General features: G+C 41.4%; 1 protein-coding gene across 3 annotated transcripts in view; it reads left to right on the top strand.

Annotated features, from left to right (window-relative positions):
* The first annotated feature begins 822 nt into the window (after nucleotides 1–822).
* Nucleotides 823–24013, top strand: part of gab3 (GRB2 associated binding protein 3) — a 157024-nt gene continuing 133833 nt past the window's right edge. Inside the window, exon 1 of one of the 3 annotated variants that reach the window (XM_070882698.1) lies at nucleotides 823–1071. In XM_070882698.1, coding sequence (XP_070738799.1) covers nucleotides 1000–1071 — 72 coding nt within the window. In that variant the 5' untranslated portion in view covers nucleotides 823–999. The remainder of the gene's footprint in view (nucleotides 1072–24013) is intronic. The other 2 variants (XM_070882695.1, XM_070882696.1) reach the window with 2 other exon arrangements.

Below are 24013 nucleotides of genomic sequence, written 5' to 3'. Positions count from 1 at the left end.
CCCCATCAATGTATCTGCACAGAGTGAACACTGAGCCAACAACGTGTGCAGAGCTTGGGAATGTAAAACCCTATAAACAGCAACATGCATGTATATAGCGCCTTCAACCTCGTAAAACATCCCAAGACAATTACAGCTTCTGATCATTTAGCACCCCTCACGTAAGCATCCTATAAAAGCTTTGTAACGCAAATTCATATATTAACACCAAGTACAATAAGACTAACAGGGAAATCAACTTCGAAAGTAGAAATGAGAAGTCGAGAAGAACAAAAAATAATTGAGTGTAACCGCAATTTGGGCTTTAATAAAAGTGCAGCATCTTTTATCAACTCGGTATGTTTGTTGGGGACAAAGCCTCTGCGTGTCTACTGATTATCAGCGTTCCGTGGGCTGAATTTGACTTATGTAAGTGAGAGGAATATTTAATCAGAATATTTGCCCCATTGTTAGTTTCAATTCTATTTTAAAGCCCAAATTCAATTAGCCAGCGATTGGACCTTGTGAAAACAACTAACCTGTTAGCACTCAAGATACAGGAATAACAGGGCTTAGGTTACAGCAATTACAAGGTAATATTGTTTATTTTAACCCGGCGTCTATCACTCAAAAACCATACTATTCAAAGTATTTTAATTTCTATCTCCTTTTACTCCGTAATTGTGCCTTGAGGGCGATTTCAAAGCGCTTTCAGTTTTTCTTTCTGCATTTTCTGAGGGGGAGGATACTATTATGTGTATTTGTTGTTTACGAAACGTCATGCCATGATGTGACTATTATTGGGTAGATCTGTGTAATGGGTGGGAGAACTGGTGTCTGCGGCCGCTCGTAGCGCTTCCGCCTCTAACACAAGGAACTTGTGCCATTAGACAGATGAGAGATACAGTGATGGATTTGACACCGCATTGTGCCTGGAGAAGCTGAGTGACAGCAATAACAGCAGAAAAAATAGCACGGAACACAGTCTACACAAAAAGTGACTCTCCTCCACTTGCAGTCATGAGTGCAGAAGATATCGTTTACACTGGGTGGCTCATCAAATCACCTCCAGAAAAGAAATTAAAGCGCTATGTAAGTAAGGAACTGTTTACAACCCGACTATTATTTGATGCTCATACAGTTCAGACCTGCTGGAATACAGATTCATAATATAGCAAACAGTGCTGGACAAGAAGGCACTTGTATTAACCAGTCATTGCTAAGATCTTGACAATATTTCGCTAAGTATTTCTAGCTGAAATAAATAATTTATAGACGAACAGGCATAATCGGTTTCAGGATTTATACATTATCTCACAATATGAGAACTTTAAGCCAGCTTCGTTTATTTTTATTTATTCAATTTGTCGGAAGGAAAGTTATTTCGGTTGTGTTTTTTTTTTCACATGGGGGCCCCTCGCTACACACACTGTACAGCTAACCGTCCGCCTGTTTTTCTGAGAAATTAGGGCGTGTTTTCAAAACATCACCAAATCGGAAGCTGTGCCATAAGGTTACTGGCGCACTCCAAGCCGCGATCCTGCAGGAACACCACACTCAAAAATGAATCATTATTTCATATAGTTAACAGCATTTCGAACTGCAATTGGCTGAGAGGGGACCCACCACAAACGGTTACAAATTGTACCTCGGACCTCACAATGTTCCCAAAGTCGCTTGATCGCGTCAGTAATTTCAAAACAATACCAGGGGTCACATGTAGCCGACATTGTAAATGACCCGTTGCAGACACTTCAAGAATAGCACATTTAACAGAGAGTTCTCTACTGAAGATAAATGTTTGGGGGGGGAGGGGGCTTATGTTTGGTACTGTGACACAAAACTATGATTTTATAAACATAAATGGAAACATGATTAGCCTGGAACTTGTTTATTTGTGTGATCCTTACCATATGCTCGTCCTTGCTATGTTCTTCCGAGTTTGCTAGCTTCTTCGGAACACGCCGTTCATGATTGTACGCTGAATCTGCCCTGCAGTTGAAAGTTATTGAACGATATTGATATAAGGCATACAGAATAGTGAAATGTGCTTGGATAACTGGATCCAGTAAGAACACGATTATCAGCTTGAGACGATTCCCCGCCCACCACGAGCGCCCAGCTCAGCTAACGGACCTGTACAATGCAGTTTGCAAATTGGATTAAAAGATAGAAATGACTTTCTATTTAATGCCCAATGCACAAATAAATGTTCCAGCGGCGTGCCTGCGATGTCACTTATATATAACATAGCTCTGAAAAGTCATATTTGGAAAGAATTGGAGCAACTGGATTTGTGTAATGGGGTATCTGAAACTGGATCAGCTATTTCACAGATGAGAGCTATCTATCCAACCGTCTTGTAGGCAGCAACCTTTGGGTTTCCGAGGTAGTGTTATGGAAACCAGGCCGGGTGGGTTGGCAGCCTCCACCGTCCTTGGGTGGATGTCAGCCCCCGTCAAAGATATGCTCGTCCAAATAATGATAACGCTATAAGTAAAACTCAGTCCCATCAAATCCCAGCCTGCGCTCCAAAGTGTTTTATCTGTAGAAGGACGGCGAAACACGTTTGCAAACAAAAACAACTTTGCATCAGTGGTCAAACTGAACTTGTTTACAGTGCTGCCTCCAATGCCTGATGCTTAGATTTGCACTCAACCACTTAGCTCTTCCCGCAAGTACCTGCTTTCACCGAGCTGTAATTATGATGCATAAAATGTGTATATTGCATATGGCATATTAATAAAACTGTTTTCAAAGAATGATAAAGTATATCAAAGAAAAATGCATGAGTACAATTCGACCTGTAAGAGAAATTGAATATACTTTCTGTACTTATTTTACTTATATTCACTTTCACTTTTGTTTGTATATATATATATGAACAATGTAAACATACTTTAGTTATCACTTTTAATTTGTTCAGAAATATACATTTTTAGTTGTATTTAACATTATAAAGGTGAAAGCACAATAGGTTTGACCAGCTGGTTATAGGTGGAAAATAGAAACAGTAAATGGTGGAAATATATTGCAAGTTGGGGAGCATTTGAAAACAGAAAAGACAGGTTAATATGTCAGATGGAGACATTATCTGACAGACTTGATGTGCATTTCAGCATTCACAATTTCTCCTTTTATCTCTGTTATACCTTATCTGTATTTAGCTATTTGTGACCTCCAGCTATCTAGTGTAGTATGGTGTTTGATAATACCACATTACTATTCTTTCCTAAAAACATAAAAGCTCAAGTCAAACATGTAGGCTTGTATTGTACCTTACGTGTTTATTATTATAGGTAATATAATTATCATGCATAATTTGAGACAAGTAAAATCAGTCATTGCAGTTATATGGGTCTATCCAAGCACCTTAAGCAAACAGTTGTCCATTGTCAACGTTTACAGAAGCATCATGTCAAACAGAATACATATTTGGTTTCCAAGGCTAGTTGTTTTATACTTTGTCTTCCCCTCATCCTCTCTTGTGGGTGCTGACTTGGGGTACAGTTCCATGGGTGTTGACTGCCCTCTGGTGCCTCACTCAAATTGGCTTTCTTCATGCGTGAACATATAGAGTGAGTGTTGGCAAGCTGTTCAACCATTGGGGACATCACAATCAAGTCTGATCCTGTCCCTAACTTGCCCACTTTTCAGCAGGGGTCAATAGGTAAGGATCAACAATAGGAAGAGTGGCAAATTCTACTCTCCCTCAGCAGAATTGTAGTGTTCCTACCATACTTACTGCCTCTTCTTTCCTTATCTGAGTGTTCCAACCATTATATAAGGGAGGTATAGAGCAAAGTATACATACAAGCTGTGAAACTTGTTGCAGTATTTGAAGTCTCATTGGCTTAGTATCTTCTTGAAGTTACCGTGAGGTTGAATCTGGAGGGAGCTGGGCCAAGTGATACATCGAAGAGTATTAAAACATCCTTATGCTATTCAGTTTCTACTGAGTTTTCTGATCTCACTCAAGACTGCAGTTGGAGTGCTACAGTATCCCTGGGATACAGAGGGGAAAATACAGTCTTCCTATTGATCCGAATTATCCAGTGCCCCCCCACCCAGCTTGAAAATGCTTGCGTGTTGATGTTGGGTGCGGACATGTTCAGGTTGTTTGACGGGCAGTGTTTCCTTTGTGAGAAGTGGCTCCATAGTTAGTGGATGCATTGGCTGTAATCTACAAACATTCCCTGGATTCTGGAGAGGTCCCAGCGGACTAGAAAACGGCAAATGTAACACCCCTATTTAAGAAATGAGGGAGACAGAAAGCAGGAAACTATAGACCAGTTAGCCTAACATCTGTCTTTTGGACAATACTGGAGTCCATTATTAAGGAAGTAGTAGCAGGACATTTAGAAAATCATAATACAGTCAAGCAGAGTCAGCATGGTTTTATGAAGGGGAAATCATGTTTGACAAATTTGCTGGTGTTCTTTGAGGATGTAACGAGCATGGTGGATAAAAAGGAATCAGTAGATGTCGTGTATTTGGATTTCCAGAAAGCATTCGATAAGGTGCCACATAAAAGGTTACTGCACAAGATAAGAACTTACGGGGTTGAGGGTAGTATATTAACCTGAATAGAGGATTGGCTAACTCACAGAAAACTGAGAGTCGGGATAAATGGGTCATTTTCATGTTGGCAAACTGTAACTAGTGGGGTGCCACAGGGATCAGTGCTGTGCCCTCAACTATTTACAATCTAAATTAATGATTTGGATGAAGGGACCGAGTGTAATGTAGCCAAGTTTGCTCATGATACAAAGATAGATGGGAAAGCAAGTTGTGAGGAGGACTCAAGGAATCTGCCAAGGGATATAGATAAATTTGGCAGATGGAGTACAATGTGGGAAAATGTGAGGTTATCCACTTTGGTAGGAAAACTAAAAAAACAAATTATTATTTAAATGGGGAGAGATTACAAAATGCTGTGGTACAGAGGGATTTGGGGGTCCTTGTACATGAAACACAAAAGGTTAGTATGCAAGTAGAGCAAGTAATGAGGAAGGCAAATGGAATGTTGGCCTTTATTGCAAGGGGGATGGAGTATAAAAGTAGAGAAGTCCTGCTACAACTGTACAGAGTGTTGGTGAGACCACACCTGGAGTACTGTGTACAGTTTTGATCTCCTTATTTAAGGAGGGATATACTTGCATTGGAGGCAGTTCAAGGAAGGTTCACGAGGTTGATTCTTGAAATGAAGCAGTTATCTTATGAAGAAAGGTTGAGCAGGTTGGGCCTATACTCATTGGAGTTTAGAAGAATGAGTGGTGATCTTATTGAAATGTATAAGATTCTGAGGGGGTTTGACAGGGTAGACGCAGAGGAGATGTTTCCCCTCGTGGGGGACTCTAGAACTACGGGGCATAATTTCAGAATAAGGCGTTGCCCGTTTAAAACAGAGATGAGGAGGAATTTCTTTGAGGGTCATGTATCTTTGGAATTCTCTACCTCAGAGAACTGTGGAGGCTGGGTCATTGAATATATTTAAGGAGGAGATAGACAGTTTTTTGAACGATAAGGGAGTCAAGGGTTATGGGGAGCGGGCAGGGAAGTGGAGTTGAGGCAAGGATCAGATCAGCCATGATCTTATTGAATGGCGGAGCAGGCTCGAGGGGCCAAATGGCCTACTCCTGTTCCTATTTCTTATGTTCTTATGAGAACCCCATGCAAAGATTTGGTTTGGGGTGCCTACATTTTACGATACAATGATTCTAAGTACTATCTACTTAATCGAGTGTTAATTCTGCACATGTGCGATCGTGAAAAGGCATGTTTATATTCGATAATATAAAAATAGTTGACAAAATAACGTGATAGAATCATAGAATTATACAGCACAGAAGGAGATCATTCGTACCTGTGCCGGCTCTTTGAAAGAGTTATCCAATTAGATAACATGAGTAAATGACAGCGAATAATTATAAAGGTCTAGAAACACTGATTATTTCAGTACATGAACCGTATGACAACTCAGAAGCCAACTTTTTGTGCTTTAGCTGCAGCGAGGACTTGCATAACACCTGAGTAGTTGAGTGGTATTTACAATTCGTAAAAAGTGGATTTCATCTTCTCCTTCTCCCATCTCAGCTTTGACTGTGAATGGGTGAGTGGGGTAGGTGACAAGGTGGGCGCTGCAGGCTACTGCGAATCCCTGGATTCATCATCATCATCATCATAGGCAGTCCCTCGGAATCGAGGAAGACTTGCTTCCACTCTTAGCATGAGTTCTTTGGTGGCTGTACAGTCCATGATTCTTTGCGCTCACTCACTGACATGCACTCTCTTGCATTCAATCATACACTCACTTTCACTGATTCACACTCACTCATACTCTTATTCACTCACTCAGCAATTCATATAAGCTCTCACAGTAACTCACTCTCTCACACTCATTCCTTTACTCTCATATACACTTACTCCCTCACTCAATCTCACTCCCTCACTCAGTCTTTTACTCAATCACTCACTCAGTCACACTTTTCCTCAGTCTCACTCCTACTCACTCATTCATGCTCACTCTCACTGATTCACTCACTCACTCAGTAACTCACCCTTTTACTCTCCAATTAATTTACTCTCTCAAACTCATTCACTCTCATTCAGTGTCACACTCACATTCTCTATCGCTCACAATCATATTTATTCTCTCACTCATTCTCTTGCACTCTCCCATTCACTCACATTCTTTTTCTCACTCAGTGACTCAACCCCTTTACCAGAGGGGAGAGAGAACAATGCTCTGATCTCAGGGTGAAAGGGCATTGTACTAATTTTCATTTTCTCTTTCTCCCCTTCCTTGTCCTGACTTTTTTCACCCTCCTCGCTGACTTGATTCCACTCCTTCCTTGTCCTTTCATTCTATGGGACACCAGAAACCGACTCCTATATTCACCAGTGGCACAGTACCAGAAGTCTTAAAGTGAAAGTCTGTCCCTGGAATCAGCACCTAAAATTCGACCAGGAACTGAAGACTGGGACTCCCCAACGGGACAGATTCCATATAACTTTTGCCACTGGGGCCAAGTCCATGCGATTCTCTTTCCTTTATTATAATCATAGAATCATATAGCACAGAAGGAGTCCATTCAGCCCATCGTGCCTGAACCGGCTCTTTGAAATAGCTATCGAATTAGTCCCACTCCCCTGCTCATTCCCAGTAGCCCTGCAATTTTTCCCCCTTCAAGTGTATATCCAGTTAATTGCCTTTTGAAAGTTACTATTGAATCTGCTTCCACTACCCTTTCAGACAGTGCATGCGAGATTATAACAAAAGGTAGAGGCAGCTAGTTTTTTTTATCAATATAAACACAGCTGCCTATTTAATATGAAATAAAATATGAAAAATTAAATAGCCTGCCTGATTGTGCTCCATGCCATATTGCACATTGGAGTGCCTCAAGGAGCATAAGTTACCTTTCACTGGATCCGCTCAGAGCTCTCGACTGGCTTGGCGCTCTGTTCAGTTGCACAGGCTGTAACGCTGCCACTGTTGTTTAAGTACAGATAGCTTACCAAAACTGATTGTTTAGGCTCACGCTTGGATGAGACATTGGAGGACTGTCTGTTACCATGGAACCATACCCCAGGAAGAGTCAGTGCCTTGAAGAGAGAAATGCGAACATAAAGATAGACTTGAATAATTGTAAAATAAATGACCAGTTCATTTCTCTGGTGATGCTAGGTTGCAGGAGAATTGTTGGCAAGGACACCAGGAGAACTCCCATTCATGACAATGCTGCACTGCCTCAGGACTGTACTGGAGTGTCAGCCTAGATTATGTAGTTAATTCCTGGAGTGGGGCTTGAATCCATGATTTTTTAGCTCCAAGGCAAGAATAATACTAAGCTGACATTTTCACTGTTCAGCCTAAATGAAAATAAAGCAATTAGATAAATACAAAATTATTCTCATACCTGTAATTTATATACAAATGTGGAACAAATGGAATGGAGAGTTTAATTCCCAAGTGAAGAAGAGTTTCTTAAAACACTCATGAGTTCATGCCTCCTTAATTCCACGTTCTTTGTGGAATGAATTGATTATTCCTCTGTTCCCCAGCATGTGGACAACTTACAGATAAGAACTCAGTTCCTGCCCCAACTGTTGGACCACAAGTTCTGAGCTGTAGATACAAACATTGACGACTTTAATAGTGATGTCACAATAATCAATCACATTCAAATGTGAAGATAAAATACAAATCTAGAAATTACTGGTGGCAATATGAATGACCAACATTGAATGTGTGTTATGACATTCCTCTGTCCGCCATTGAAAATAATGTATTTATTAAAAAGCGGAAAGAGTAAAGCTATGGGAATGCGCTCAATGTTGTCTACTAATTTGCTGGCAGTAATTTCTGGCTTTTGACTTCTAAAAGCTATAAAAAAAAACTAAAATGAAAGGGCCAAGACTCATAAAGTAGCACAATACAGAAAAGAGTAAAAGAGAAGAGAAGATGAATTGGGAAGTAGTAATTAGGTAACATCAAGCTAGAGTTTAAAAGCCTAAAGACTGTAGGAGATGTCTTATTATTATGATACCATAACAAAACATTTACTGAAAATTACATGGTAAAATTATGTATCCCACTGTGTCCCACCTAGTATCTACCATAAGTTAAATTTATATATCATTGATTTCATATGGTACATGTCACATTGCACTGCAGGTATGAAGAGTAATTTCTGCTATTCAGCTGAAGAGCCTGAATTGATGCAAGCGCAGGTTGGAGATAGGGTTTGAATACTATAACCCCAATTCTTTGGCTCTTACTCACTACTAGAGAGGCTTTACACAGGTAGCAGTTCCTTCTGAAATTATCCCTATGGTTTCTTGCTTAGATTTATGCCACATAATAAAGTGTTTTTTTGTTTGTCTTGATTTATTGACACTACAAATGAAAAAAAAAATCTTTACTTTGGTTGTACGGGGAGCGATGAGATGAAAGTCTTCTCTCTCTGTTAGATATAAGGGCCCTACATGAAATAAGGTGGGATGGTCACAGTTCAGCTCCTAGTGGGTTGCTAGTTGTCCCCATTTCAGCAGTAATTGACTATCTCCCTCAGGGAGGCCACAGGATGGCTGACATGGGAACTAGAAAAATGTTATGCTAGTGTAGTAAGAGGTTGATGTTGAGACACATTGGTCTGGATTTTGCTCTCAATGGTGCAGGAATGTGCTTACCTCATTGACAGTTGCCCACAGACTTTTTGCGGGCTTGCCAGCAGAGATTTCTGCTAATCCATTGTGTTTTCCAACATGGCACCCTCTACAGATGTTCTGTGGTGTCTGTGAGCAGGACTAGCAACAGCAACGCTCGTCAATTAATCAGATGGAAGAATCCTCATTGAGTCATGCAGAGTCCAAACTAGGAAGTATAAAGCAGAAAATATAAATTAGATTTAAATCATGTACAGAAAGTGAAATAAAGATTGGGAAATTTAGATGGGATTAAAGGAGAAAGATAAGAGACAGACAGAAAAACTTTAAAAAAAATTACATTAAAATAATCTCCAACATTCATTTTCTTCTGAGGGAATGAGCCTCCACACTTACAAAATTAACTTTTCAGGGTCAGAGAGGTTATTGAGTTGTACTTATCATTTATTATGCTGCTAAAAACTCACTTACTCCTGACATTTTCAGCTGTTTTTAGTGCGGAACTAGTGGGCAAGTGCAGCAAGTTTATGCTGTTGCAGTCATTTCAGTCTATCTACGAGGACCGCAACAATGGAGGAGTGGGGTATTTCTAACAGATACTTCTGGACTTCCTCGTTTAACTGCATATGTGCGGACGCAGAAGTTGCTGTCCGATTTATCCTGTAATAATAGTGAGTGCTGATAGCCTCACCATTATTACAGCAAAATCTGGGCCATCGTTAGGGCAGAGTAAAGGCACCTTTATTTCGGATCTGAATATACTATTCCTGACTTAGGACAGCTTGATGCTGACAACCAGTCCTCAGAAAGGAAAGGTTTCCATTCCCCATCACCAGCATTCTTGATGAATGCAAAATTCATTAAAAAATTACATTTTTTAAAACTTGCTGCTTAGCGGGTGATATAGAGTTTAAATAATCCATTGCCTTTCAATCATGAGACGTGTATCTGAGAAGTACAATACATTGACATAATTCCACTTCTGACTGCACCTTTGGTTTATTGTATAACATGCTTTTTAAACTTTTCTTTTTAATTTAAAGCCATTCATCTTAAAAGTAGATGGTTTAAATGTAGTTTAAAAAATGATGGGGTGAAATTTGACTTTGGCAGAAGTCAATGGAAAGGAAATTCAGATTGTTTGTAAAACAGGGCTGCCCATTCATTGTTGCCCATTTTGCACTACTTCTGAAATCAATTTTTCCCCCCCCAAGGTTTTTCAAAATCACAGGTTGGCCAGCCTGCCGATCACGGTTGTCATAATGCCATGTTTTCAAGGCTACTTGCTGAAGTATAATCTTCTCTGGAAGCACGGTGATTGACAGGTTTTTGTAAACTTCCTTTGTGTCTAGTTTAATTTCAGTCAATAGCCAGTTTAAAGTAAACAATTTAACAACTAGATTAAAAATGGAATTTTATGTCAGCATGTCAACTTGTAAGCTTCCAGAGAAAATGAAACCCTTTCATTGCTTAATCGCAACTCCCTGAAACCAATGGGAAGTGGGTGGCGGGAGCTGAGGCTAAGTGACAAAGTGCCATGCTTGTTACTTAGCTTCAGAAACGTGGCAAGGATGGTTAAAAAAAATGTCACCTTCTAATGAATTTAAAAATATGTTTTAAAAATATGTAACTTTTTTAATTACACACAAGAGTGTATTTTTTTCACTTGAAAATAAGATCTTTGTAAATCTTTATCATGAGTGTCCTCGTTTAACATTTGTTGTAAGATTAAAGAATGATTTTAATTAAATGATGGTAACCATCTTGATACCGTGCAGGACGGCAAATGGTCAGATGTGGCAGAGGTCACCTGCTGCAGCCTGGAAGGGAAGGAGCCTGTTGTATAAAAGTTAAGGGCCATGGATGACCTTGGCAGCCACAGGCAGCGCTGTCCATGTCCTGATTCGCGGCTCGAGTTGTGGCTGCAGCAGGTGACATAACTTTGTGATAGCCTGCATAGTGAAGTGAGGGCACCCAAGCCTTTGGGCCCGAAATTGATGAAGGCCAAGGCCCGCCCAAGTGCCGCCCAAAGTACCGCCAATGGCTGCCGAGAGACCAGGCGGTACTTTGCCAGGAAGATTCTTCTAAAAGAGGTGGCGGTACCGACCGGCGGCAAAATAACGGCTTACGCCCTCAATCTGGGCAGCAACGGGCGGGAGCTCTCAATGTCTGCCGCAAAGGCCCTTGCCGCCCAAGTGCCGCTGAGGATGGAGTCGGGTGCCAGGAGGGTGGAAGAGCTGAAAATAAAAAGCATTACAAAAAAACACAACGGAACACCTTCAGGGGACCCCATCCAGGTAAGTCGCTATGAAAATAAAATTTTAAATATGTTCACTAACCTTTTTTTTCTGTTCTAAATACCTACCTGCCTCCACGCAGCTGGCGCCGACTCCCGCCCAGACCAATTTGGCATCTCGGTGCGCGGGAGGCCACTTGCGTTACTTGGCCGCCAGAGGACGTCGGCGGGCGGTTTCCGGCGGTACTCCTCTCCCGCCCACTCCAGCCCAAGCGGAAACTGGGAGAGAGAGGAAACCGGAGGCAAAACTCAGTGGCGGTGGATGGTAAGGCAACCAATATCGGGCCCATTGTTCCTCAGAGAAGTTCATGTAGGGTAAGTGCTGCTCATTTGAAGGCAGCCAAAAACTGTCCAGCACCACCAAAAACAACTTCTCAGAAGTTTTCTCAGAATACAGGCCAAAAAAATGCCCAGAAGTTAACCAGCTGCCTAAAAGGACAAACCAGCAACCGACCCTGTATGTAGTGGACGAGCCCTTTAAATAGCGCTGATGAAGGGTTCTTCCTGCTTGTTAGCGCCATGAGTTGCTGAGCAAGTTTATCACGTGGCAAGTTAGACGCTGGAGCAGACCAATATCACAAAAGTGTCCTCGAATAAACGTAGGGCCCTCATTTAAATATTTTAATGATCGTTTAACATACTTCCGACACGTCCCCTAAATACCTATGGAGAAGCCTGATCTGATATAGGGGGTGGTGCACTTCCAAGCACACATGGGCAGCCCGCCATATTGGATGCTTATGTGCTCGTTTTGTGCCAGAAGAACTGGCAAGCGCCAAACAATTTTCTGGGCCACTGTCTCTTGTTTGGGTATGGTTCCACAGGCATTAATCATTCTCCTAGAACTCATCTAAACGGCCATTCTTCATGTGCAAGCCTAGACAGTGAGGTTAAGCATGTTATTCAGCTTTGGATAGCATTGAAGCCAAAACAAACTCTCTTTAGGTGAAATACTTTCTGTCAACGATCACTAGATAGTGATCAGGAACATGAACCCTGTCAGATTGTATCCCTCTGAAACTCAGAAGTATTGAGGTTAATTATAGTGTATGTACTGCCACCTTGGCTGTGATCAGCTGACTCAGCATAGGCTGGGAATCAAATCTGGGATTTTCTGCACTTATGGCTTAGTAATACATGGGGTCATGCCTTTAGCTACTAGGCCATTGCACAGTAACCAGCTAACAGTTCTAATAGAAGCCGTTTAAATTATTAGGCAATATTTTGGCACAGTATAGACCCCCGATGCATCCTGCCACAGACTAATATGCTCACCTTTCCTCAATATTGAATTCCATACTTCACCTATGGGGAGGCATAGAGCGGAAATCAGCCACTTACCTCTAAAGAGGGAGGGAAAATTCGAGAAGCAGTTATCAGATGAAATATAAAGTTAGTGAAAAAGTTGATGTGAGTACAATTTACTTTAAACTAGGATTATTGACAGAAGGAATTTTACTGCCCCCTCCCCATGTCCATCTTGTGAACCACCTTGCGGGTAGCTACAGGACAGCTTGGCTGGGTGCATGGTGCAGAAAAGAGAACAGTGTTTTGCAGTGAATGGATTTTGTAACTCATGTTCGAGAACTGTGGGCTTTAACAATGGATTATAGGCGGTGAGAGCTATTATCTGATGTGGTGAGAGTATTCTATGCTACAGTCTGCTGTAGACTAATATAACTACAGTATGAACCTCGTGATTCAATAATACCGTAGTGTGAGTCACATGAGACAATATCATAGACAACTCCGATCCTATCTATGCCTAACATCACACTCTCTTTCCAGCAGGGATCCTGGATAATGATCAGGAGCAGGAATCCTTGGCCCATTTCCCCATCTCTAGCTCAGGGCACCAGGGTAAATTGTAGCACATGTATCACTGCTCCAGATCAGATTAGCCAACTCAGCACAAACCAGGAGTCAAATGTGGACCTTCTGCTCTGTATGTCTTAGTTACACACTACTCTTCACAACTGAGCCACAGGCAAAGTTAAATTTGACCTTTTAAAAATAATTGTCAACACAACAGCATGGAGGTCAACATCAGGATGACTGTTTTCTTTAATTAAAGTAAGTTGCATCGTGCACACCAGAAAACCTAAAGTGAAATTACAAAGATGCAAAATAAGGAAAGGAGACTCGGCACATTTTCGCCTCTCTCAGAAATGTCTAAGAGCCGCTTCACATTGAAAGATACTGAGATTATGTAGGCAATGCCTCATGTTTTAAGCACCATAAAGTCCCACAAACAGCAAAAAGGCAGATGAACTGTTAATCTGTTTTTGGTAGTGTTGGTTGAGGGAGGTATATTAACCAGGACATCAACAGAAACAATTTACGTAACTTACTTTTTAAACCTTCTGTTTTGAGAACTATCATGATTTGGAAAATCTGAACTAGTAACCCTCTTTGACTGCCCTGAATCTGGAATATGGCAATTGTAAGGAGATACTATTGCATTTTTCTGGCTTTATCCAATGTAATCAAATCACCTCTGTAGCCTTGCAAGGTTGTGAAGACAAACAGCTTACTTACTTATTTGTGCTTTCATTTATAGGGAAAAAATTCTATGTACAGTAATGCACTATCAGAGCTCTACTTTAATTGGCATTTATTTGAAATAGCCATACAACATTTTTGATTATTAACTATTGCGTCTGAAGTTTTAAATTATTTTTACCTGAGCGTTCCCCCTTTTTGGTCCCCCACTGCTTCCTCTCAGCATTGCACTGCCTACTGCAGCTGAGAGGGGACAGGGTTTTCACTGTAACAGGCCTCAGTGCAGCTCTACAGTTGGAGCTGTCAATTCATTTCAGAAGCCCTGGGTGAGGGAGTGGAAAAATTAACAAGATTCCCACTTCTGATTGCTATCCAGTTGTGCCTGCTTGGAGTGTGTTTGTTGATGTTGAGTGAAATCAGCTGTGATGTCCTCCAACACAAATACTATGCTGACACTTACAAACAGGAAGTGCATGTCTCCAGAGATGGTCTGGTCTATTTTCACTCCTGCACAGGTGGAATGCTGAACTTGTACACAGTACATTTTATGTGTATTTGTGTTCATTATGAGCTTACAGGATTAGAAATAATCTATTTTCTTCATTACATCCCAATGCTTGCAACAATTTATAGGCCACGTGCTGTACAGAGCTCACATTCAGTACCCTGTTAATTTGCTTGTACATATCCATTTTTTCCATTTCTCATATTATGTATGTATTGTCTTTCTCAGTGAGATTTCTGTACATTTCATTGTCCAAATCCAACCCAAATAACAACAGTGACTGCACTGCAAAAAGCAATTCATCAGATGTGAAGTACTTTGAGATGTCCTGATGATATGATAAGTCACTATATAAAGACACGTTCTCCTTTGTTTCGGAGTTCATTAAAATGCAAAATTAAACAGCAAAAGGAATAACTTTATTAAGGCTTAAAACAACTTTACAAATTCCATCTTGTAGGCTGACTGACTTTATCAATTGCCTGATTTTTTTCCAGATACTGGGCTAGATTTTCCACTTTTATGCTTATCACCCAAAAATGGGGTTATTTCCGGCATGGGCGGTAAAAAAGGGTGTTCAGATCGCCGGCTTCCCACCCAATCTCAAAGCACCTAGTCTCCATTTTTTAAAATGAGCATTACCGCAATCGATATGAAATGGCCGATAGCGTTAAATCTCGCTGACCTCCTGCCGTAAAGTGTCGCCGTCCTTAGCAACGGCATGGCAACGCTCGATTCCTGCGATTCAGGAGGTCAAGGGTCATCATGACATGCGCAGAAGAGGAGACAGAGAGAGAGGGGAAGCTCAGAGGGATTGAAGGGGTATGTGGCTGTGGTGTGTGCTTGTTTGGCTGTTGTGGGAGACAAGAGGGAGATTCATCAGCAGCAAAAAGCCTACTAAGCAACAAGAACATAATTGGCACCGGGTTCTTGTGCAACAAATAAGATATAACATAGAAACATAGAAACATAGGTGCAGGAGTAGGCCATTCGGCCCTTTGAGCCTGCATCGCCATTCAATAAGATCATGGCTGATCATTCCCTCAGTACCCCTTTCCTGTTTTCTCTCCACACACTTTGATCTCCTTCACCGTAAGAGCCATATCTAACTCCCTCTTGAATATATCCAGTGAACTGGCATCAACAACTCTCTGCGGCAGGAATTCCACAGGTTAACAGCTCTCTGAGTAAAGAAGTTTCTTCTCATCTCAGTCCTAAATGGCCTACCCCTTATCCTAAGACTATGTCCCCTGATTCTGGACTTCCCCAACATCGGGAACATTCTTCCCGCATCTAACCTGTCCAGTCCCGTCAGAATCTTATGTGTTTCTATAAGATTCCTTCTCATCCTTCTAAACTCCAGTGAATAAAGGCCCAGTTGATCCAGTCTCTCCTCATATGACAGTCCTGCCATCCCGGGAATCAGTCTGGTGAACCTTCGCTGCACACCCTCAATAGCAAGAACGTTCTTCCTCAGACTAGGAGACCAAAACTGAACACAATATTCCAGGTGAGGCCTCACTAAGGCCCTGTACAACTGCAGTAAGACCTCCCTGCTTCTATATTCAAATCCCCTAGCTATGAAGGCCAACATACCATTTGCCTTCTTCACCTCCTGCTGTACCTGCGTGCCCACTTTCAGTGACTAATGAACCATGACACCCAGGTCTCGTTGCACCTCCCCTTTTCCTAGTCTGCTGCCATTCAGATAATATTCTGCCTTCGTGTTTTTGCCCCCAAAATGGATAACCTCACATTTATTCACATTATACTGCATCTGCCATGCATTTGCCCACTCACCTAACCTGTCCAAGTCACCCTGCAGCCTCTTAGCGTCCTCCTTACAGCTCACACTGCCACCCAGTTTAGTGTCATCTGCAAACTTGGAGATATTACACTCTATTCCTTCATCCAAATCGTTAATGTATATTGTAAAGAGCTGGGGTCCCAGCAATGAGCCCTGTGGCATTCCACTAGTCACTGCCTGCCATTCTGAAAAGGACCCGTTTATCCCGACTCTCTGCTTCCTGTCTGCCAACCAGTTCCCTATCCACATCAGTATATTACCCCCAATTCCATGTGCTTTGACTTTACACAACAATCTCTTGTGCGGTACCTTGTCAAAAGCCTTCTGAAAGTCCAAATACACCACATCCACTGGTTCTCCCTTGTCCACTCTGTTAGTTACATCCTCAAAAATTCCAGAAGATTCGTCAAGCATGATTTCCCTTTCACAAATCCATGCTGACTTGATCCGATCCTGTCACCGCTTTCCAAATGCGCTGCTATTTCGTCCTTCATGATCCAACACCTTCCGCACTACCGATGTCAAGCTAACTGGTCGATAATTACCCATTTTCTCTCTCCCTCCCTTTTTAAAAAGTGGTGTTACATTAGCTACCCTCCAGTCCATGGGAACTGATCCAGAGTCGATAGACTGTTGGAAAATGATCACCAATGCATCCAATATTTCTAGGGACACTTCCTTGAGCACTCTGGGATACAAACTATCAGGCCCCGGGGATTTATCGGCCTTCAATCCCATCAATTTTCCTAACACAATTTCCCGCCTAATAAGAATATCCTTCAGTTTCTCCTCACTAGACCCACTATCCCTTAGTACCTTCGGAAGGTTATTTGTATCTTCCTTCGTGAAGACAGAACCGAAGAATTGGTTCAATTGGTCTGCCATTTCTTTGTTCCCCATTATAATTTCACCTGAACCCAACTGCAAGGGACCTACGTTTGTCTTTACTAATCTTTTTCTCTTCACATATTTATTGAAGCTTTTGCAGTAAGTTTTTATATTCCCTGCAAGCTTCCTCTCGTACTCTATTTTCCCCCTCTTAATTAAACCCTTAGTCCTCCTCTGTTGAATTCTAAATTTCTCCCAGTCCTCAGGTTTGTTGCTTTTTCTAGCCAATTTACATGCTTCTTCCTTGGCTTTAACACTATCCTTAATTTCCTTTGTTAGCCATGGTTGAGCCACCTTCCCAGTTTTATTTTTACTCCAGACAGGGATGTACATTTGCTGAAGTTTATCCATGTGATCTTTAAATGTTTGCCATTGCTTATCCACCGTCAACCCTTTTAGTATCGTTTGCCAGTCTATTCTAGCCAATTCACGCCTCATACAGTCGAAGTTACCTTTCCTTAAAGTTCAGGACCTCAGTTCCCGAATTAACTTTGTCACTCTCCATCTTAATAAGGAATTCTACAATATTATGGTCACTTTTCCCCAAGGGGCATCGCACAACAAGATTGCTAATTAGTCCCTCCTCATTACACAATACCCAGTCTAGGATGGCCAGCTCCCTGGTTGGTTCCTCGACATATTGGCCTAGAAAACCATCCCTAATACACGCCAGGAAATCCTCCTCCACCGCATTGCTACCAGTTAGGTTAGCCCAATCAATGTGTAGATTAGTCGCCCATGATTACTGCTGTACCTTTATTGCACACATCCCTTATTTCTTGCTTGATGCTGTCCCCAACCTCACTACTACTGTTTGGTGGTCTGTACACAACTCCCATTAGCGTTTTCAGCCCTTTGGTATTCCGCAGCTCCACCCATACCGATTCCACATCATCCAGGCTAACGTCCTTCCTTACAATTGCATTGATTTCATCTTTAACCAGCAACGCCACCCCGCCTCCTTTTCCTTTCTGTCTATCCTTCCTAAATGCTGAATACCCTTGGATGTTGAGTTCCCAGCCTTGGTCCCCCGGAGCCATGTCTCCGTGATGCCAATCACATCGTATCCGTTAACTGCTATCTGTGCAATTAATTCATCCACCTTATTCCGAATACAGGAATGATAGGAGCCTTTAACCTGTCCATTTCAGCTGAATGCAAACATAGGCTCCAGAGATTAAACAACAGACAGCACTTTACCCAATTCTCCATCAGCACAAAGAACCCTTCATCCCATATGTTTGGATATAATTTAACACCTTTGTCCAGTAGTTGTAAAGAAAATGCTAAAGATTTATACTGGCCACTGTGCTTAGCAACATTTTAAACGTAGTGGCGTGATTTCCTGATTGCTATTTATATCAAAATCATAAACAAGTTCCAAGAAAGCTTTTACAATTTTGCTAGAAATACTAAACATCGGAAATGTTCTTGCTAGGTTTACATGATCACCAAAACATAGTGACCTCCCCCACTGCCTGAATGTCTAACACGCTATATTATTCAGTCCCTAGTGTAGGAAAAGAGACCATCATTCCAGCTGTTTCAGTTGGATTTAAACGCAATCACTAAAATGAAAGAATGGTGACCTTAAATACAGAGTCATGCGGGTCCAAAATCCTTTTGTGACTGATATGAGCACAAATTGGAGGCTTGCACATTACGGTATGACAATCTCCTGAATTACGTTAAGTTCCAAAAACACTAACCTGTCAGGACCAGTGTGTTTCTTATCACTTAAATTCCTATTTTTTCTATAGTAAATGTGCTTTAAAAGCCGTTTTAAATCATCTGATTCTATGATTTCAAACATTATGGTTGAAGTAGATTAGTAATGAAGTTCCTTAATTCACTACTACTTTCCCTAACGTAGTTCCCTTTGTATTTAATTATTCAGTGGTCAAAACAATGCTTTTTTTCTTGTAAATGGTTTCTCATAGCAACGCAAAAAAAAATATGGGAAACCCAAATAATAGAGCACGTGAGGAGATCTGCAGTGGTTGCTAAGCTGTTAGCTTTTCACTTTTAGATCCGATTGCCCATCACGTGAAAAAATGTCTGTTATGTGCCCCAAACCTCAAAACTGCTTGCCAAGTTTCTGACTATTTAAGAAATGTGCTTTTGGGTTGTAACTTACGGTTTCCAGTAAATCAGGAGGAACTCCTCAAAGCAGTTCCAGTTTGAAGGGCCTATTCGCTCAGTTTCTGATTTTAAGAAATATGGCACCTGTGTTTTAAAAGGAAGTTGCATTGTAAGCAGCTGCCAAGTAGAAAAAAAGTCTTTAATATATCACAATCCTGAATATTTTTATAAAGATTTTAACCCTTTATCAGGTGATTATTTTTGTTAGAAAAGGCAATTATTTTAAGGTTGATTTTTTTCTGTTTTAAATGTCCTCTTTTGTGACCCTTATTCTCGCTGGGTTCTAATTCCAAGGGGAAGCAGAACTCTGCAGTACCTCATCCAAACAGCCATTCTTCTTGCAGGGGGCTTTCTGCTTTAATTTTTATTCTATTTTTTCCTAGCAATGTGTTCTGTCCTCCTTGCCAGCATTGTCCAATATTTGGGCATCTTGCCTCTTCACATACAGTGTGCAGATTCAAATTCTGAAAAGTATTTTTCACTTTATTATAATTTTTCCCAAATGGAATCTCGGTCGTCAACCATGGAGGCAATCTTTGTCTTTCCAACAGGCTTCTGGTACCTCACTCTAGTGGGCAGAAGGATTTTATTTTAGTAGAACACAGGGTTAACACTATCAACACAGCCTGACTCCCACAAAAACAAATGTAGACAAAAGATAAAAAAGGAAAGGACTATGGGAGGTTCCTTTTTTGCAGTAAAAGAAATTCAAAACATGTTTTTCTCTTTTTTTTTAACTTCCAAGTAACTGATGCAGTTATCTGAAGGTTTGGAACTGCCTACATTCCCAAGGCATGTAGTCTGTATACTTGTCCTTTTTCATTTTGATTAAGAGGGGGTTACAATGACCAGCAAAAGTCACAGTTATGTGAGGCACTGGCAGAAAGAAAAGTTGGCAGTTTAAAAGGGACAAATTGAAAATTAGTGCTTGTAAACAAATGAGCCAATTTAGGAAATCCATGATGGGCGTATGTAAGTATACTAGGATTTTATAGGAACATAGGAACAGGAGTAGGCCATTCAGCCCCTCGAGCCTGTTCCACCATTCAATGAGATCATGGCTGATCTGCAACCTAACTCCAAATCGTCTTTGGCTCATATTGCTTAATATTTTTGGTTAACAAAAAGCTAGCAATCTCAGATTTAAAATGAACAATTGATCTAGCATCAATTGCCGTTTGCGAAATAATATTAGCAGATCTCCCATGGCATTGCTCATGGTAGATCAACAGCTACATTGTTGTGGGGGAGAACGTTCAACTGGTCACAGAGAGGAGTTGGAAAGAATTTGCTCGAAAATAAGTAGCCAAATAAATACATTTGTTGAACATCAACAAAATCTTGCCTTTATATAGCACCATTAATGTTTTAAAACATCCCAACGCACTTCATAGGAGCGTTATCATCAAAATATGACACCAAGTAGCGTAAGGAGTTATTAGAACAGGTGGCCAAATGCTTGATCAAAGAGGTAGATTTTAAGAAGCATCTTAAAGGAGGATAGCGACGTAGAGAAGCTGAGAGGTTAAGGGAAGGAATTCCAGAGCATAGGACCCAAGCAGCTGAAGGCATGGCCACCAATGTTTCATTGTAGTGCGTAGATTGCAGACAGTGACACTGGTGTATTCTGTGATTTTTATGCATTGAATGCTTGCACACAGTTGGGGAGACACCTGACCAGGGCTGCAGGGAGTTTAAGATTGCAGGTCGAATTTGCCAGAGTGCAAGACAGCAAGAGAATGCGATGTGAAAAGGGTGGCACTCTCAGCACCTTGCCCAATACCTACTCCAACAGCCCCACATACCATCTCCTTCCCACCACCTCAATGCTGCCATCACCTCTCCTCTGCCTTTCCTTTCTCACCATCCCCTCATCCTCTTGCTCCTGTATACTCTGTATAACCCAGTATACCCCCCTGTCCCACCCCTATCCCTCTCATGTCCCTTCCTCTTCCACCCCATCCATAACCTATGCTACCTCTTCTCTTTCATCGTTTCATTCCCCCAACCCCCTTATCCAATCCCTTCTCCTTTCAAAGTCGCAATTACAAGTCGCAATTTAGTGAGTGTCTTTCTTCCTCTTTTTGATGATTGTTTTGTATTTATATCAAGATACAACATCTGGAGTCTGATAAGCAAAATGTGTGCTACATGCACTGTTTGTAGAGATCATAGATTATTTTCAACAGTTTTAAAATTGTTTTAATAAAACAATTATTGTATAGATTGAGATTATTCATGTTCTGCTGCTAATTTGAATATCCCATAATCAACATAATTGCTGCAGAAATGGCATGTAATGCAGGGCTATGCAAACTGGAAGATCTCCAAATTGGTTCTTGGTCAGCACTGAATTAACTGGAATCAATAGGAGAGGTAGTAGGGATACAGCGATTGGCCTCAATGCTCCTGAGCAAAAGTCATCCATGACCTCTGCTGGAAAGTGTGTATGTGTGTGACATGTGGATAACGGAGAGCCAAATATGACATGGCATAATGTCCCCATGTTCAAACAACCAGGCAACCCTTACAACCTGGACTTACATACGAGAATGAGAAATGACATCTTTGGCAAGGCTCTTTCAGCACCCTGCACTCCAGCAAAAGTCAGCAACTTCAGCAAAATGACAAAACATAAAATATTAATGCATTTAACAAAAATTTTAGAAGCTGATACATCACTGTTTTCAATGTTACCATGTGAGGACTTGCAATGATGAATAACATTTTTCTGTCTGTTATTTTGATGGCAATATTAACCCATTTAAAATGAATGAGTTAATGCCACCTTTAAAGTAGTAGAGAGGGGAATATCACATGACTGGGTAAAGCTGAATCTCCAAATTGCAGCCATGGGTCTTGGCGATCTGGCCCACAGAGCCCAGGAATCTCATTTGTGTTTTATTTTTGTTTTTATTTGTTGGTTTCTCCTATTTGAACTTTGTAGATCGTGGAGGTTTGGAAGTGGCTCTTATTAGCACCATTACCTCATTGATGAATAAATCCAAAACCCTGTTAGTATTGGTAGCTTACAATATATGCAAGTTAATAGGAACATTGAATTAAAATTGAGATGTGGCTCCACACAAACAAGCTTGGACGCTCCTGGACTAAAGTGTTCATATTCTAATATTGCTAACATAATTTCTAGCCTGCAATGTCATCCGTTGGTAGTTCTGTCTGTGTAGACAGTGATGTCTTGAAAGATTTACTAACTAATTCAATTGTAGGACAGATATAACATTTTAAGCAGAGGTGTCCCAGATGTTCAAGGTAAGCAGTGCCTGCTGTGAAGTGAATAAATGCAGAAACCACAGATTGAGCATTCATCCTTTGTAAGTAACTTAATGTTGCAAAGTGTAAAATATATTCATAGAAACATAGAAACATAGAAAATAGGTGCAGGAGTAGGCCATTCGGCCCTTCTAGCCTGCACCGCCATTCAATGAGTTCATGGCTGAACATTCAACTTCAGTACCCCATTCCTGCTTTCTCGCCATACCCCTTGATCCCCCTAGCAGTAAGGACCTCATCTAACTCCTTTTTGAATATATTTAGTGAATTGGCCTCAACAACTTTCTGTGGTAGAGAATTCCACAGGTTCACCACTCTCTGGGTGAAGAAGTTCCTCCGCATCTCGGTCCTAAATGGCTTACCCCTTATCCTTAGACTGTGACCCCTGGTTCTGGACTTCCCCAACATTGGGAACATTCTTCCTGCATCTAACCTGTCTAACCCCGTCAGAATTTTATATGTTTCTATGAGGTCCCCTCTCATTCTTCTGAACTCCAGTGAATACAAGCCCAGTTGATCCAGTCTTTCTTGATAGGTCAGTCCCGCCATCCCGGGAATCAGTCTGGTGAACCTTCGCTGCACTCCCTCAATAGCAAGAATGTCCTTCCTCAGGTTAGGAGACCAAAACTGTACACAATACTCCAGGTGTGGCCTCACCAATGCCCTGTACAACTGTAGCAACACCTCCCTGCCCCTGTACTCAAATCCCCTTGCTATGAAGGCCAACATGCCATTTGCTTTCTTAACCGCCTGCTGCACCTGCATGCCAACCTTCAATGACTGATGTACCATGACACCCAGGTCTCTTTGCACCTCCCCTTTTCCTAATCTGTCACCATTCAGATAATAGTCTGTCTCTCTGTTTTTACCACCAAAGTGGATAATCTCACATTTATCCACATTATACTTCATCTGCCATGCATTTGCCCACTCACCTAACCTATCCAAGTCGCTCTGCAGCCTCACAGCATCCTCCTCGCAGCTCACACTGCCACCCAACTTAGTGTCATCCGCAAATTTGGAGATACTACATTTAATCCCCTCATCTAAATCATTAATGTACAGTGTAAACAGCTGGGGCCCCAGCACAGAACCTTGCGGTACCCCACTAGTCACTGCCTGCCATTCTGAAAAGTACCCATTTACTCCTACTCTTTGCTTCCTGTCTGACAACCAGTTCTCAATCCATGTCAGTACACTACCCCCAATCCCATGTGCTCTAACTTTGCACATCAATCTCTTGTGTGGGACCTTGTCGAACGCCTTCTGAAAGTCCAAATATACCACATCAACTGGTTCTCCCTTATCCACTCTACTGGAAACATCCTCAAAAAATTCCAGAAGATTTGTCAAGCATGATTTCCCTTTCACAAATCCATGCTGACTTGGACCTATCATGTCACCTCTTTCCAAATGCACTGCTATGACA

Source organism: Pristiophorus japonicus, chromosome 6, assembly GCF_044704955.1.
Source record: "Pristiophorus japonicus isolate sPriJap1 chromosome 6, sPriJap1.hap1, whole genome shotgun sequence".
In the NCBI taxonomy this organism is placed as follows: domain Eukaryota; kingdom Metazoa; phylum Chordata; class Chondrichthyes; family Pristiophoridae; genus Pristiophorus; species Pristiophorus japonicus.
Note: the sequence above shows the minus strand (reverse complement) of the source record. Positions and strands in the feature narration are given on the sequence as shown.